We start from the raw sequence: 17,426 nt of genomic DNA, 5'->3' as shown, positions 1-17,426 counted from the left end.
TGGGCAATGGGCAGGTGCGTCCCCAACTCAATAAGACAGCAGCGATTGCGGCCTGCCTGAAGCCCAAGACCAAAAAGGGGGTGAGACAGTTCCTGGGGCTGGCTGACTACTATTGTAGGTTTATACCTAATTATTCGGACGTCACCAGCCCACTGACTGAGCTCACTAAAAAGGGGGCACCAGACCCGGTCCAGTGGACGGAGCAATGCCAGCGGGCTTTCTCTGAGGTAAAGGCTGCACTGTGTGGGGGGGCCACTGTTACACTCCCCTGACTTTTCCCTCCCCTTTGCAGACGGACGCGTCGGACAGGGGGCTGGGGGGGGTTCTGTCCCAGGAGGTGGAGGGAGAGGACCGCCCAGTGCTGTACATCAGCCAGAAACTATCGGTGCGCGAGGGCAGGTACAGCACCATCGAAAAGGAATGCCTTGCCATCAAGTGGGCGGTCCTCGCCCTCCGCTACTACCTGCTGGAGTGCCCCTTCACCCTCTGTTTGGACCACGTGCCCCTGCAGTGGCTCCACCACATGAAGGATGCCAACGCGCGGGTCACCCATTGGTATCTGGCACTCCAGCCTTTAAATTCGAGGTGGTCCACAGGCCAGGGGCGCAGATGGTCGTGGCAGACTTCCTCTCCTGCCAACGGGGGGGGGTGTCAGCTGCAGGCCGGACGGCTCCCCGGCCTGAGTCGGGCGGTGGGGATATGTGGTAGCGGGGGCGTGGTCGAGTGTCGGTCTGTGAATGGAGGGCGGAGTCAGGGAAGGTAAGTGGCAGAATCACTGCACCTGACGGGAATTAACCTGTGTTTGTGTGTCTTCCCCAGTGACCGCGCTCTATAAGAGGAGAGGGGGAGCAGAGGAAGGGAGCTCTCTCCCCAACCAGAACACTTGTGTGTGTGTGTGTGTGTGTGTGTGTGTGTGTGTGTGTGTGTGTGTGTGTGTGTGTGTGCGATTGGGAGAGTGTCCTGGATGTTTAAAGCTGAAAAGCTAAAAAAAAAAAAAAGAGTTTAAGAGAATTCAGTTCTGGCCTGCCGTGCTTCTGTGCTCCACCCACCCAGTCTTCCTACAAGAGGATAACAAACCTTCTGTCAATAATGTTGTCAATTTCATATTTTTGCACTTTATGCAGCTATCAGGAATCTGTAATGCTCATTTCTTGACATTAAGACACATCAGTTTGGCTAGTTAAAGCTTCAAATCAGAGAATTTCAACTCTTCATATACTGCTGCTACCTTGCTGTTAAAATGATCCTGGATCTAACTATACTTTTGAAATTGGACTTACAACTTTGAATAATAGTATACTGTATATTATCATCAACAACATCCCCTGGTACCAAAGGAGTTACAAGTGAAACCATATGAACCAACTACACTCAGTTCTCATCTGACTAACTCATGCACATGCAGTTCCTGTTCCATATTGTGCAAGCAGATTGTCATAATCATGCTTCATAGCTTTATTACTTCCATTATTCAGCCTTGAGCATATCATTGATCAAATGCTTGGATAAGTGATCAGTGTGTTCTGTGAAATATATGTAATCAAGGTAAGGAGCTTGGATACATTATCCAGAGAAATAATTATAATATTCACGTATTAAAAATATTATAATATTCACATATGGCTATCCTAGGGGTAGCTATAGCACCCCCAAGCCCCTCCCTGGCACTGCCCATGCATAAAACATTACAAACTGTGAAATAGGATTTGTTTTTCAGGTAAAGCAACTCCAGTTCTTAGAGATAGTGATCAAACCTCAAAGCTCTCCCTTTATTTTGCTTCATGTGTGCATTATTCTCATGTAGTGATAACAACTAAGCCTATACACAATCAGTGAAGAAAAATATTATCATATAACATTGCTCTTGGTGGCATAAATGAAACACAAATATGAGCAACCTTTTTTTTTTTTAGTTTGAAACTTAGTTTAGTGAAGTGAGCTGTAATGAAATGATGAATATGGGGACAATGGTTGTCTAGTCAAGTGATAAAACTTCCTGACCCCCTACAGCTCATTTCCTGTGCTTTCATATAGGGCAGGTGGTTGTGTGTCAAAGGCTGAGCTGTAAGGATCCTGTTTATGTAAGTTTCCTGGCCTGGTTATTAATATAACTGAATCTAGCTTAAAAGCAGACATGTTACTAAACAGGAAAACTGCGATTTTAAAAGAGTATATTAGAGGAAGTTAATGAAGCAGTTAATCAAGGGCTTGCTTATAAGTCCTGAAATGAGGCTTTACACTTGATGCATTGAATTTGCTCTACTTTAGTGTACTGGTAATTTTATTACTATAGTGTTGTGTTTTTCCTGCTAAAGAAACAGACATATAAAATATGTAAAGGTTTTATTTGAGGTCATTTTGAATATGTTAGAAGTCCAGAAAGGCCATGAGATTTTTTTTTTTGTGATCCTAAGCATGGACGTCACTAGGATTGAGAGATGGGGGGGGCTTAGCCCCAGGAGTGTGTTCAGTAATGCGCGTGTGCGCGCCGAAATTTTTTTTATTGCTCCTACATCGGCTTCGTCAATCATTCATTATTTGAAGAACATTTATCAGAATCTGTTATCTGGATTACTTTCTTTTTCTACCCTGCTATTTCTCTCCTAAGTCTTCAGGATATCTTCTTTATATTAACAAAATAAGTCTAAATCAGTTCATTAGAGGCTGGGGCTATGTTTATGAAGAAAGATGTTTGCAAATATCTCCATCAATGCATTTGGTAAAAATTAATTAGGTTATATTCCAAATAAAGCTATTTATTTCAGTCTGATGCACTGAACAGGAGACAACATAATGGTGTGGTGCTTTATTTAATTAGTTTAGTTACAACTAGCTTAGTTCAAAATCATCTGACGATACAGACAAATATGAATGTTTCTCAAACATTTATTCTGCCAAATGATAATACAGTATACCTTAACCCTTTGGGGGACACTTGGTTTTCAGAGCAGATATCAAACAAATAAATAAGCTTAAACTGATAGTGAAGTTTAGAAATAAAATTTGCTCACCATTTCTGTCCTATCTCAAAAACAGCTTTCATTATTTAAAGTGCTAGCTAGAGCTACTTTACGAGATGGGCTAAAACACAAAGAAAAAAACTAAGGTCTTACTTGGAAGGGTAGTCCCTGAGCCCCTAACATTGAGGTAACTGCAACAATTCACTTCAGATAGTCCCTTCTCTCTGCTATCTCATATGCATTTGCAGACACCATCATCTGTACAACATCTCCCTGTTGGCTAGTTGCCTGATATCCTTTCCATGCAACAACACTGTCCTTATGGGACTGTGTCATGTCAGGCTTATTAAAGACAGACAAAGCTTTTTTCCAATTTCTGCAACCACAACTGACCAAAGCATCATGCTTGATGTTTTTGCCAAACACTCTGCATGGGAAGCAGAAAGCAGCATTCAGGTTGACTGAATACTCTAACCATGTGTACTTAGCAAACCAGCTCTGGTGAAATGCCCTCTTCTGTGTACCAAAGATGTCTTGTGGATAGCTATTCAGCTTTACCTGTCTGGGCCCTGTGTCTTTATCACCTAAATCACTAAGATGCTGCAGCTTCTTGATCCTTTTCTTCCTCTTGGCCTCCTTGCTCACCTTCTGTCTCTGTTTTAGTTTCTTCTCTTTCTAGATCTATTCGCTCGACCTCCTCTGAATCTGGATTCACTTCCTCTCTCTGACTTGAACTTGCCTGATGCTCATTTTCCTCCTCAGCTTCTCCTGTCTCACCCTTCAAGGAGTTCAAAAACAAAATTAACATGATGAAACCCTGAAGTTAAATTAATATCATATCTTCCAAGATTGCTAGATGACGTTGGGAATGGGATTAGCCTACCACCAAAATAAATGCATGGGCCGATTATCTGACATGGCAATGTACAGGAGGCCTACAGCAGCCTATGACTGTTCTCATTAAATTAAATTATTATAAAATAATCATTAATTCATTAAATATTTTGTTGTGTAGGCCTACTGTATGTAAGCTGACCTATCTTTAACATCCAATGAGACTAGTTTAGACTATAGGCTAAGCCTAGACAGGGAATACAAGTCAAGTTGGCCAGAACTGAATATGAAATAAGGGGGTAGTTTATGCCATGCAAGACGGTTAATTCAACAGAAACAGAGGTGCACTAAAGGCGTTGATCAGACAGGAGCAGCTGAGTGGGCCATTGCTTGTCATTTGCTTTTATCCAAGCTTGATTAAAGCATATAAATGGGGATTATTTTCACTCTTATATCATTCAACTGGAGGTGGATAGCCTACTGTGCATGTTGTCTTTTTTCTTTTTAATTCGGTGGGTTTTTGATAGCCTGCACATCAGTGCTGATATGGTGACTTCTGACACACCCACCAAACGAAAGAAAACAAACTCAGAAGCCTATTGCAAAGGCCAATGCGGTCACAATGTTTTGAAATGTTTTCCTACAGTTTCCATTCTTATGCAACGCGTTGTCATCTTTAACTCGAGGAAAGCGTTGTGGGCTACTACGTTGCGGCCAAATAGGCTACCTCGTTCAATTATACCCCTTTTCCACCAAATCAGTTCCAGTGCTGGTGCTGGTTCACAACTCGTTCAACTTGCGAGCCAGCTGAGAACCAGTTTGCTTTTCCATAGCTTGTGGTGCTAAGGGAAGCCACGTCATTACGTCGCTGGATATGTCAGTTACGTCGCTGCATTTACATAAACCTTGGCGCGAATATCGAAGCAACAACAACACGGAGAAGAAGAAGCAGCAACAACAACAATAATGGATGACTTCGCGTTTGTACAAGAAGCTGCTGTTTCTCGTCGCTGAAAAATGGCGACCTTTCGCAGTCTTGAGATTGTTGTTGGTCTTAACAACTCCGCCCCCCCTGCTGACGTAAGCGGTTCTTTCCTCTGGCCCAGCAAAGAGCTGGTGCTCGCCTGGAACCGGTTTTTCTAGCCCCAGAGCCATTTTTTTGTCAGTGGAAACAGAAAACCCGGTTCCAAACTAAGCACTGGCCCCGAACCAGCCCTGGAACTGCTTTGGTGGAAAAGGGGCAACAGTGGCCTAGATCAAGCTGTTGCTAAACCGTCTCAAAACGATGTATTGGTTGAACTCGGCCCTGTTTTCTCTGTTGACGTTTACTGACCTCGATCACGCAGACCTCTTCAGCATCAGCTCCCTTGTCACTCTCCTGTTCCTCACTCACTCTCTTAAAAAATCATTGTATATCCATCTAGCCAATGAATTGAAAGGACACATTAAATCTTCTCTCGCAATAACTATTGCTACTCAGGCTTTCGTCTAAACGGGGGAACAGGGGCGCTGCGCCCTCTTACTCTCGGCGTGCGCCCCCTTACCGACTCCGTGAAAACATCCCAGCAACACTACGTGACAATGTGTCTGATCATCAAATACATTATAATTGCTCCAAAAATATTCCAATCATAGTAGATACACCGCCAGACGGTGCAAAAACAATCCGAATTGGCGTTTTCCAGACCGAGGCGCCATGTTGTTTACTTGTCGCGGCTGCTCTCGCGAGATTTGACATGGGTTACATACAAGGTCAGCTGACTTGTAGAGCGAGTTTCTCGAGACTGAATGACCTTTCACCCACCGGCACAGGAGCTTTTGACAGAAGTAGTTCGCGAGTTGTTTTTGTTGACACTTGGGCATTTAAAGATGTCATCCCGCGGCACGAAGCGGAAGAAAGCCAAAGACTGTCCGGGGCAGAAGAAGATTACTTCTTTCTTTTTCAATGTTGACAGACAATTTGTTACAATTTCCCTCTCAGATAGCCTCAGAATGTCCCATTGGAGCATTTTTCAAAGGCTTTGCACGGCGGGGGGGGACAACCGGCACCATCACCCCCCCCCCCACACTTTGCTCCCTCACCATGGTGAGCGCCCTCATACTAAATTTTTCTAGAAAAAAACCCTGCTACTAATGGCATTTAGTTTTCACTCGCAATAGTTGAAGAACATACCAATACACAGATGGGACAGAATATAGAAAACTGTCAAGTTTAACTGTTCACGCTAATATTGGCTAACATTTTCCATAAAGTTCAATTTAGCTGCCATAATGTTAAAAGGGACAAGTAGCCTACAACATCACATTTTCTTCCCCTTAGATAAACGTAGGTAACGTTAAGCAATTAACAATGACTGATATCAACTTACAATCTCTTGTTCACTGTACCATTCACTGCAAATTAAGTCCTCTTCTTCTCTTAACAACTCTGCCGGCCTCAGGAACGTAACGTTACAGCAAGTAGGCCTAATAACATACAGCTCCCGCCTGAATTGCGCATGCCCGCCTACCTGGCTATGCTGGGAAACATAACAATAATTTTATTTGTGTCATAGCTAGAACTTGTAGACATATTGTTTAACTCGTTTTCTTGCTGGTTTGTGTTGTGTGTGTGTGTGTGTATATATATATATATATATATATATATATATATATATATATATAATATATTACAGTGTGTGTGTATATATATATATATATATATATATATATATATATATATATATATATATATATATATATAATCACTGAAAATTATAGGGGGCTTGGGAACATTTGGAACATTGGGAACATCCATGATCCTAAGATAGCAAAAGTTGTTTTCTTGAGATCATAACTTATTTTTCTCATACAACCCTGATTCCAAAAAAGTTGGGACAAAGTACAAATTGTAAATAAAAATGTAATTCAATGATGTGGAAGTTTCAAAATTCCATATTTTATTCAGAATAGAACATAGATGACATATCAAATGTTTAAACTGAGAAAATGTATCATTTAAAGAGAAAAATTAGGTGATTTTAAATTTCATGACAACAACACATCTCAAAAAAGTTGGGACAAGGCCATGTTTACCACTGTGAGACATCCCCTTTTCTCTTTACAACAGTCTGTAAACGTCTGGGGACTGAGGAGACAAGTTGCTCAAGTTTAGGGATAGGAATGTTAACCCATTCTTGTTTAATGTAGGATTCTAGTTGCTCAACTGTCTTAGGCCTTTTTTGTCGTATCTTCCATTTTATGATGCACCAAACGTTTTCTATGGGTGAAAGATCTGGACTGCAGGCTGGCCAGTTCAGTACCCGGACCCTTCTTCTACGCAGCCATGATGCTGTAATTGATGCAGTATGTGGTTTAGCATTGTCATGTTGGAAAATGCAAGGTCTTCCCTGAAAGAGACATCATCTAGATGGGAGCATATGTTGCTCTAGAACCTGGATATACCTTTCAGCATTGATGGTGTCTTTCCAGATGTGTAAGCTGCCCATGCCACACGCACTAATGCAACCCCATACCATCAGAGATGCAGGCTTCTGAACTGAGCACTGATAACAACTTGGGTCGTCCTTCTCCTCTTTAGTCCAAATGACACGGCGTCCCTGACTTCCATAAAGAACTTCAAATTTTGATTCGTCTGACCACAGAACAGTTTTCCACTTTGCCACAGTCCATTTTAAATGAGCCTTGGCCCAGAGAAGACATCTGCGCTTCTGGATCATGTTTAGATACGGCTTCTTCTTCGAACTATAGAGTTTTAGCTGGCAACGGTGGATGGCACGGTGAATTGTGTTCACAGATAATGTTCTCTGGAAATATTCCTGAGCCCATTTTGTGATTTCCAATACAGAAGCATGCCTGTATGTGATGCAGTGCCATCTAAGGGCCCGAAGATCACGGGCACCCAGTATGGTTTTCTGGCCTTGACCCTTATGCACAGAGATTCTTCCAGATTCTCTGAATCTTTTGATGATATTATGCACTGTAGATGATGATATGTTCAAACTCTTTGCAATTTTACACTGTCGAACTCCTTTCTGATATTGCTCCACTATTTGTTGGCGCAGAATTAGGGGGATTGGTGATCCTCTTCCCATCTTTACTTCTGAGAGCCGCTGCCACTCCAAGATGCTCTTTTTATACCCAGTCATGTTAATGACCTATTGCCAATTGACCTAATGAGTTGCAATTTGGTCCTCCAGTTGTTCCTTTTTTGTACCTTTAACTTTTCCAGCCTCTTATTGCCCCTGTCCCAACTTTTTTGAGATGTGTTGCTGTCGTGAAATTTCAAATGAGCATTTGGCATGAAATTTCAAAATGTCTCACTTTCGACATTTGATATGTTGTCTATGTTCTATTGTGAATACAATATCAGTTTTTGAGATTTGTAAATTATTGCATTCCATTTTTATTTACAATTTGTACTTTATCCCAACTTTTTTGGAATCGGAGTTGTATGTTGTGATCTCAAGCAAGGCATATATGCAGGATATACATAATATAGGTATATGTTTAGGCATTTATGCTGTTCAGCATGGGTGAGTGCATCCATTTTAACTTTCATCAGCAAGTGCTACATGAGGTAATGGGTGGCACAGTGATTGAGCTTCTGCTTTCAGTTTACAATGCCAAAATCATAGGTTTGAGCATATACTTGGGTTGCTGAGTGGAGCTTCATTTTATTTTCTCCAACTTTCCTTATGTGGATCAGTAAACTACATCTATTTACGGTAGCTATCTATCTGTCTAGCTGTATGTTTGTCAGTGCTATACACTTTCCAGACTAATGTCCATCACTTGAGAAGGTGACTCAAAAATCTGCAACTATACTGTCATGGATACTACAGTATTCCTGAACAGATGTTCTGTTTACAGATTTATGTATATTGCAAAGACTGATTCAGGATGCACCGAGATGTCATCAGTACAAGCAGCAAATCCTGAATTTAGTCTCCATTATGACATGACACTGAAAAAAATTTAATTTACTTGATTAAAATGTGCACATTGGTTATAGTTGAATGAATTGAGATGTGTTTAAATGGTTTGTCCAAGCATCAAAGCTTAGTACATCAATTATAGCCCCAATTTTATCAGAAAATTAAATGTGCATGACTTACTTTTATTTATTGACCTACAATAATCAGACAAAGATCTAGCTCTAAATAGATAATAATAAGAATAATTGTTTCCTTTTGATAATCGCCTGCTGTGGTTACACAAGCAAGTTTATCTTAGGTCATGATTGTCTCAGAATGACTTCAGTGTGAAAATACACAGAGGTATGGAACAGAGGAAACCTCAACTGATGAGAACCATTTAGGTGTTATGTGGTATAACATCCTCCAGATGAGAAGCATGTAAATGACATTGACATGCTGAAAAATGTTACACAAGACATTCAAAAATTATTTGGATAAATTTAAAATTTGAGGTCATTTGCATGCTTACAAATCCAAAAGTGACAAGTCTTGATAACTTTTTGATAAAAGTTATCAAGACTTGTCACTTTTGGATTTGTAAGCATGCAATTTATGATGTCTAAGTAAATGTTATCAATATCTAAGTAAATGTTATCAAACTTAGACATTTAGTCTCTACTAATGAGTCACATCAAGTGACCAAACATGTGAACAAACATGACAGAGGTTTTCTTCTTCTTTAAACTACTTTCTAATCCAACTCAATATTAAAAGTGATACATGTACATAGTTTTGTTCAGCTCATTGTCTGAATCTAATTTAACCACTTCATTTCAGTACTGAATATACTTTCTTTATGAAACTTTATTTAGTACCCATTTAGACTTTTTAAATCTCCTGTGAAACAAAGAAAGATGCTCCCAGGAAACATGTAGAAATGGTGTGTTTTGACATTGATTTTTGACGGTTAAGTGCACCCACCCAACTGTTATGCACAGAAGGAAGTTGACACCCTGTGTTTCGGTTTAACAGATGTATTTGTTATGCCAATAAAAGCATGTTAAAATGAAATTGAACTGACAAGAGAGTGTGGAATGATTGATGATCAATCATATATGATTAAAAAGCATAACAGCATAGCCCCCCCATACACACGTGCACATTTTTGTCTTACTATCCTTGTGAGGACCTTCCATTGACCTAATTATTCATTTAGCTAACTAATACATACCTACAGCAAAATCTAACCCTAATTTAAACCTCACTAGCCAATAGGAGACCTTGGTGCTTTGTTGTTGTTGTTGTTGATGTTGTTGTTTTTTTTAAATAAAATCTGCAGATTTTTTACAAACAAACAAGAAACTGGGGACCAGTACAAAAAAATGGGGATCAGCAAAAGGTCCTCACAACAGATATCATTATCTTTGTGGGGATATTTGGTCCCCACTAAGATATATAGTATACTGTCTTAGGCACCCTATTTTTTTTACATACAAAATTTATTATAGATTTCTATTTTATGAATTCTACATTATTAAATCAGTACAAAAACATTTTAGAGTTCCAAACGTTTGTTTTCCAGCACAAAATTAAATGTTACAGAAAAAAGTTTATATCTGAGCAGCATAAGAAACCACTTTTCAGACTAAAAAAGAAAACATAATGAAAGCTACTGGGTTTTGCTGCGAAATTAAGAAGCAAGCATGGCAAAGTGTTCAGAAGAACTGTGGCTGGTTCTGCAAGAGGCTCAGTAAAACCTACAGCTCATTTCATTATAAAACTGCACTCATTGTACCTGAGAGTACTATTTTTTTTCTTTAAGCAAAGGGTCATCTCACACCAAACTTTTTTTCATTTATTTTGACTTACTGCTATATAAAGACATCACCTCCCCATTCTATCTCTCTCTCACTCAACACACACATACAGTGAGTGAGAGAGAGAGAGAGACTCTTCTTATCGATTTGCTCTGCCTGGTGGCTGGAGGAAGAGCTGGAGGCAACAAACAGCGCATATCGGGTAGGAGCATACAAATAAGCTTTTACAGAAGTGAATAATGCCTTTTCATCTCATTAGCTTATTATTTCTTTACTTTCCAACTCCACTTCTCCCTTAGCTTTTAAAACTCAGCATGTGAGTAGCCTTTAGATGAGCTAATGGATGTTAGGGATGGGATTGAGCTCCAGAGTGACACTGTCCGCTGCGTTTGCATCCACAGTTAGGAAAAGCAGGCACCCACTAGCCCATTTCTCCGAGGAATAAAGTGGGAGCTGAGTGATGGACAGCTTGGCTGTGCTTTACCTGAGCAGCACGGTGATGGCGCTCGTGTCTCCCGGAAGTGCCGCACCCGCGCACGCACCCGACCTCTACTCGCGCGGAATGGTGAGTGATCCGACGTCCACATAAAAGCAACAACAGAGTACTGTATTCACTTTATAGTCTACACACAGTCCGAATGAATGAATGAACGAAGTAGCATGTAAGAAAGGTTCAAAGCGGCTACTGTGATTTTTTTTTTTAAATCTTATTTGGTGAACATCACGTGATTTTTAGACACCACACGGTTCACACATCTTTCACACGTAAGTGTCCCTCCCCAATGTGATCTTTGCACATTCATCCACGTGATTAATTCACAGTGAGAGGACATCAGGATTGGGACACTTGTTTTTGGAAGACTATTTAACCCTTTTCTTTCATGCATACATCATTATTATAAGTCAAGTCAAGTTTATTTGTATAGCGCTTTTAACAATAAGCATTGTCGCAAAGTAGCTTTACACAATTTGAACGACTTAAAACATGAGCTAATTTTATCTCTGTAAAAAATATAGAAAGAACAAGATTTTTTTAAAAATCACAGTAGCCGCTTTGAACCTTTCTTGTTCTATGTTTATTATAAAACATAAAAGCTACAGATTCATCTGGATGCTTTTTGCTATAAATTACATGCTATGTGAATTCGGAGCCTTTTCTAAAGACTTATCTTGTCCATGTGGAGGAACACCAAAACATTAGGCTACTGAGTTAAAAACAAAACAAAAAAACCCCATAACATTCAGGTCTAACATATTTAATGTTGATGACCAAAAATATAGAAACTAGAAGGGTACTGTTTTGTGTACATGGTGAATGCTGTAATGAAAACCTATGTGTAATCAGCAAAACTGAGTTAAAAAAAACCTAACACAAAGACTGGTAAAAACCCTCCATCATTGTTTTGCCTACGCTATGCTAATGCCGAATCATCTTGGTAACTGGAAGTAGAACTTTTCAAGTTCCCTGACCCAAATACATTTGACCTTGCTGTGACCTTGACCATGTTTGGATCATTTACAGAATCAAATCAGTTCATCTGCTGGTTACAGTGATAATTCCATATGAATCCTACAAGTGTTCGGGCTAAAAAGAATCCTGGATGGACAGGCAAATGAGTACAAATGTACACATTAAAATTATTTTTCATTTTATCGTCATTTCACACAATACAGATAAAATTTAAGACTAGAAGGGCACGTGGTAGAGTGCATACCTCCGCCAAACCACATATCAACATCAAAATAAAACCACTTGAACCTCGGATTATACTGAAGCTGTACACCAAATTTCATCAAAATCTGTTCACTACTTTTTGAGTTACGTTGGGAAAAGACAAAAAAAAAAATCCTGGCTCTGCATACATATCTGCATCCTGGATCCACATCCTGATTTGCATCAAAATCTAATTAATTGTTCTGTGGCTCACCTTTCCTCAAAATTTCAACAAAATCCATTCACTACTTTCTGAGTTATGTTGGGAACAGGCAAACAAACAAATGGAGGAGAAAACATAATCTCCTCCAACAAAGTTGGTGGAGGTAAATATAATTTCTGAATAGCAGTATTCTTGATCTGTGGTTGGTTGAAGAGAGCAACTGGACTTGCTTGAAGATTCTTGAAAACGTTTTGCCTCTCATCCTAAAGGCATCCTCAGTTCTGTCTGACTAATAGGGAGTATCCAGTATTTATCCTCTCATGGATCATCATAGAATCTGAATCAGAATGCTGATGGCTGCATTGTAGGTGGCTGATAAAAGATGTCATAGACACCCACCTCTGTTCAATAATGGTCGTTCCAGGTTGACAAAAATGAACGATCCTCTCTGGCTAAGATGTCTGCCAGTTTTCTGGAAGTCCTCTCATACTCCTGCACCAGTCAAAGGGATCTCATCCCAAAGTGCGTAGAAACATATCCCTATTAGTCAGACAGAACTGAGGATGCCTTTAGGATGAGAGGCGAAACGTTTTCAAGAATCTTCAAGCAAGTCCAGTTGCTCTCTTCAACCAACCAACCACAGATTACTATGTACCTGGATGACTGAGATTCGTCACAGATATGTTTCTACGCACTTTGGGATGAGATCCCTTCGACTGGTGCGGGAGTATGAGAGGACTTCCAGAAAACTGGCAGACATCTTAGCCAGAGAGGATCGTTCATTTTTGTCAACCTGGAACGAGCATCATTGAACAGAGGTGGGTGTCTATGACATCTTTTATCAGCCACCTACAATGCAGCCATCAGCATTCTGATTCGGATTCTATGATGATCCATGAGAGGATAAATACTGGATACTCCCTATTAGTCAGACAGAACTGAGGATGCCTTTAGGATGAGAGGCAAAACGTTTTCAAGAATCTTCAAGCAAGTCCAGTTGCTCTCTTCAACCAACCACAGATTACTATGTACCTGGATGACTGAGATTCGTCACAGACAGTATTCTTGATATACACATTTATGTGATTAGGACTGTCATGTGATCTAACTGATTTCAGAGGTAAAACAAAATACATCTTAAACTATTTTTTTTTAAAAAGGTGTTTAATGAAGTTAAATGGGTTTTTGATTTCATTTGTGTTTTTTTTTTTTTTTGTAGAACATTCCTAAAAATATGGTAAATAGTCTAGCAATTTGTGTTAAATTACAGTAGGCCTAATGGTCTGAAGTGTTTTGTGTTGTATATTTTCCTAAAAAATAGCTGCAAATTGACTGTTCATAAGCGTAGACGGGATGAATGCAAAGAAACTGAATACAGAGAGACAACACAACACCCCCAAACATGGGCGCATGCTCATGCAGCGACCGGCAGCAGGTCATGTCTGTGCATTGTTGATGATTGTTTTTATCATTTGTTTTTTGGCGTTTTAAACCAGTAATAATTACTCCGGACAAGCACGCGTCTGTGAGTTTTGACTTTGTTGACATCAAGTCGTTCGGTAAACTAAAATGGAACTTTGGACACTGCTATTGTTGTGGATGGCGTTTTGGCTGGTTTGGAGCCTTGGCGACTCATCTCCAATCTCGGCAACGAGGATCCAGTACTCCAGGGAGTTTCTCCTAAGCTGGAGTCATGTTACAAACTTGCCACCAAATTCGCCATCTATCTGGGATTTATCAAGCATACAACCAGCTGGAAAACAACACCGTGGATCGGGTTCCGCTGGGAGTACCAGGACCAGGAAGCGAGGGCGCAGAGGAGGTGTTCGTCTTAGGGTGAAAAAACAGTCACTCTCACGCATCCCTCTGCCAACAATCATCCTCTCAAATGTGCAGTCACTTCGGAACAAATCCGAAGAACTACAGGCACAGGTTCGGTATTCCCACGAGTTCAGAGACTCTTGCATCCTGGCGCTTACGGAGACATGGCTGTCTGATCGGGATATGGACGGTGATCTGAAACTATGCGGCTTCGGTTCACCGGTTCGGCTGGACAGAGATGAAACGTCTACTGGCAAGCGCACTGGTGGGGGTGTGTGTCTTTACGTAAACGAACGCTGGTGCAGATCGATCATTGTCAGAGAGAGAATTTGCACAGCTGATGTTGAACTGCTTGCGGTGGCATTGCGCCCCGTCTATCTCCCACGTGAGTTCTCTCAGCTGTTCGTTACCCTGGTGTATATTCACCCTAAAGCGAATAGTAACAATGTCTGTGAAATTATCTCCCAAGTTACCCACTCACTCCAAATGCGATCCCCTGATGCACCTATCATTATTCTTGGGGACATGAACAATTGCTCTTTGTCCAAAATACTTAGAGACTTCCATCAGTATGTTACATGCCCTACTAGACATAACAAAACATTGGACTTATGTTATTGTTCAGTTAAAAATGCATTTAAATCCATCCCCCTGCCACCTTTAGGTTCATCTGACCATAACTGTGTTCACCTTATCCCCTCATATCAAACTGCTCTTCAAAGACTCAAGCCACAGACTGTTTATATTGAGGACTGGTCAGAGGATCACTGTCTTGCTCTCCAGGGATGCCTGGAGTGCACAGACTTTGACATGTTTAAGTATTCATGCTCTGATATTGATGAACTAACAGATGTCATTAGCAGTTGGGTGTCCTATTGTAAGGATACTGTCATCCCAAATAAGGCTATAAAAGTTTACCCCAACAGTAAACCATGGGTTACTAAATCTCTTAAAGGTCTTTTACGTGAAAAAAGTAGAGCTTTTAAGGAGGGAAATCTGCTGGCACTGCATAAACTCCAGAAAGACACAAAACGAGAAATTAGGATGGGCAAACTAAAGTATAAAGATAAATTAGAAACACAACTCAAATTGAACAACCTGGGTTCAGCCTGGGATAGCATGAAGACCATTGTAGGGCTTAAGGAAAGGGGAGAAAGGAGGCTAGAGTTTAACAGCATACCTGATCAGGTTCTGGCAGAGGATCTAAACAGGTTCTATGTCAGATTTGACACACATGACTTCAGCAACAGACATTCTGAACTCAAGGAAAGTCTTCTGGTATCCCCTCCATTCACCCCTAGATTTAATGAGCAGAGCGTGGTTAGATGTTTCAAATACTGTAATCCAAAGAAAAGCCCTGGCCCAGATAACATTAGTGGGCGCACACTGAAAGTGTGTGCTGAACAGTTGGGTCCCATTTTTTACTATTTATTTAATTTATCACTCTCCCTGCAGAGGGTGCCATCCCTATGGAAACAATCTGTAGTGGTGCCTGTAGCCAAGGTCAGCCGTCCCCAAACCTTAAATGATTTTAGGCCGGTTGCCCTCACATCTCTCATTGCAAAATCTCTTGAGAAGCTGATTAAAACTGAGCTACTACTTAAAGTGGAACCTCTCCTGGACCCTTACCAGTTTGCTTATAGGGCCAAGAGAGGGGTGCAGGATGCTACCATCACTCTACTTAACCTTGTGTACAAACATCTGGAGACAAGCGGAAACCATGCAAGGCTGCTCTTTGTAGACTTCTCCTCAGCATTTAACACCATCCAACCCCATTTACTGATCGAGAAACTACTGAACAATTTTTGCCTTGACCAAAACCTGATTGGTTGGCTGCTTGATTTTCTTATACAGAGATCTCAGAGGGTGAAGGTAAATAAAATACTGTCCAGTAGCCTTACATCCTCTACAGGATCACCCCAGGGGTGTGTCCTGTCCCCCTTGTTGTACATTTTGTACACCAATGACTGCCGTAGCCAGCATGTTAACAGGCATATTCTAAAATTTGCAGATGACTCTGTCATTGTCAGTCTTTTAGATTCCCATGAGTATGAGCATGGCCCTGTTATTAATGATTTTGTGTCCTGGTGTAATGATGCTTTTTTGCATCTGATCATCAGCAAAACTAAGGACATGTCTATAGATTTTAGACGACTGCCCCCTGTTTTTAGGCCCAGTGTCATAAATGGCCAGGATGTTGAAGCTGTATCATCCTATAAGTACTTAGGCACCTTGATAGACAACCGTCTTAAATTTGACCTGAACACCACCTCCCTGTGCAAAAGAGGGCAACAAAGACTCTCTGCACTCAGGAAACTGGCCAAGTTTCAGGTAGACAAAACATTGATGACACTGTTCTACAAAGCTTTTATTGAATCAATACTCACTTTCTCCATCATCTGCTGGTATGGAAATGTTACCATCAAAGAGAAAAATGCACTTTCAAAAATTGTGAATGTGGCCAGTAAGATTGTGGGGGTGAAGTTTGATAGTTTAACTGAATATTTTAATAAGCAGGTGTTTAACAAAGCCATTCAAATCTATCAAGATCCAGCTCACCCCATGTATTCTGAATATGTGTTTCTGCCGTCTGGTCTACGTTTCAAAACTCCCATTGCTCTCAAACAAAGGTACAAAAACTCTTTCATCCCCTTTTCTATCCAACTACTGAATGCACATACCAGAAAAAGATAGCTTTGTCCATTAAGTACCTATTTCTTCTTTTTATATGCATCTTATTTATTTATTGAGCATTTTTATCTTGCTTGTAATGTGTTGTGTATATTGTGGTGTGGTATGTGTCCTGTCTAGCAATTGGATTGCTAATTTGTGCTGTGTCCATGGTGGTGTGGTATTGTATGTGGTCCTGTCTGCAATCAAATTGCCCATTTGGGACAAAGTAATAAACTGAACTGAACTGAACAAACATACAGCTGAAATAACTCAATAAGGTCTTGCATAGCCTAGCCAATCACCTGACTTAACTCCCAGTGAAAATTTACAAGGATTTTACAATTGTGAGTTGATCAAAGGACATTTGCAACCTTCAGTACTTCCAGTGCATACATCCACTTCAAATTTATGCAAGTACAGCATCGTCCTTTGACTTTGTACAACCCCGATTCCAAAAAAGTTGGGACAAAGTGCAAATTGTAAATAAAAATGGAATGCAATAATTTACAAATCTCAAAAACTGAT

The 17,426-nt window shown here is 40.4% G+C and overlaps 1 protein-coding gene across 1 annotated transcript in view; it reads left to right on the top strand.

The window, feature by feature from the left end:
- Positions 1–10,635: 10,635 nt before the first annotated feature.
- mmp25b (matrix metallopeptidase 25b) overlaps positions 10,636–17,426 on the top strand; it is a 68,156-nt gene continuing 61,365 nt past the window's right edge. The window contains exons 1-2 of the mRNA XM_060939410.1: positions 10,636–10,732; positions 10,932–11,095. Coding sequence (XP_060795393.1) covers positions 10,991–11,095 — 105 coding nt within the window. The 5' untranslated portion in view covers positions 10,636–10,732; positions 10,932–10,990. The remainder of the gene's footprint in view (positions 10,733–10,931; positions 11,096–17,426) is intronic.

The sequence above is a fragment of the Neoarius graeffei genome, chromosome 14, assembly GCF_027579695.1.
Source record: "Neoarius graeffei isolate fNeoGra1 chromosome 14, fNeoGra1.pri, whole genome shotgun sequence".
Taxonomy (NCBI): domain Eukaryota; kingdom Metazoa; phylum Chordata; class Actinopteri; order Siluriformes; family Ariidae; genus Neoarius; species Neoarius graeffei.
Note: the sequence above shows the minus strand (reverse complement) of the source record. Positions and strands in the feature narration are given on the sequence as shown.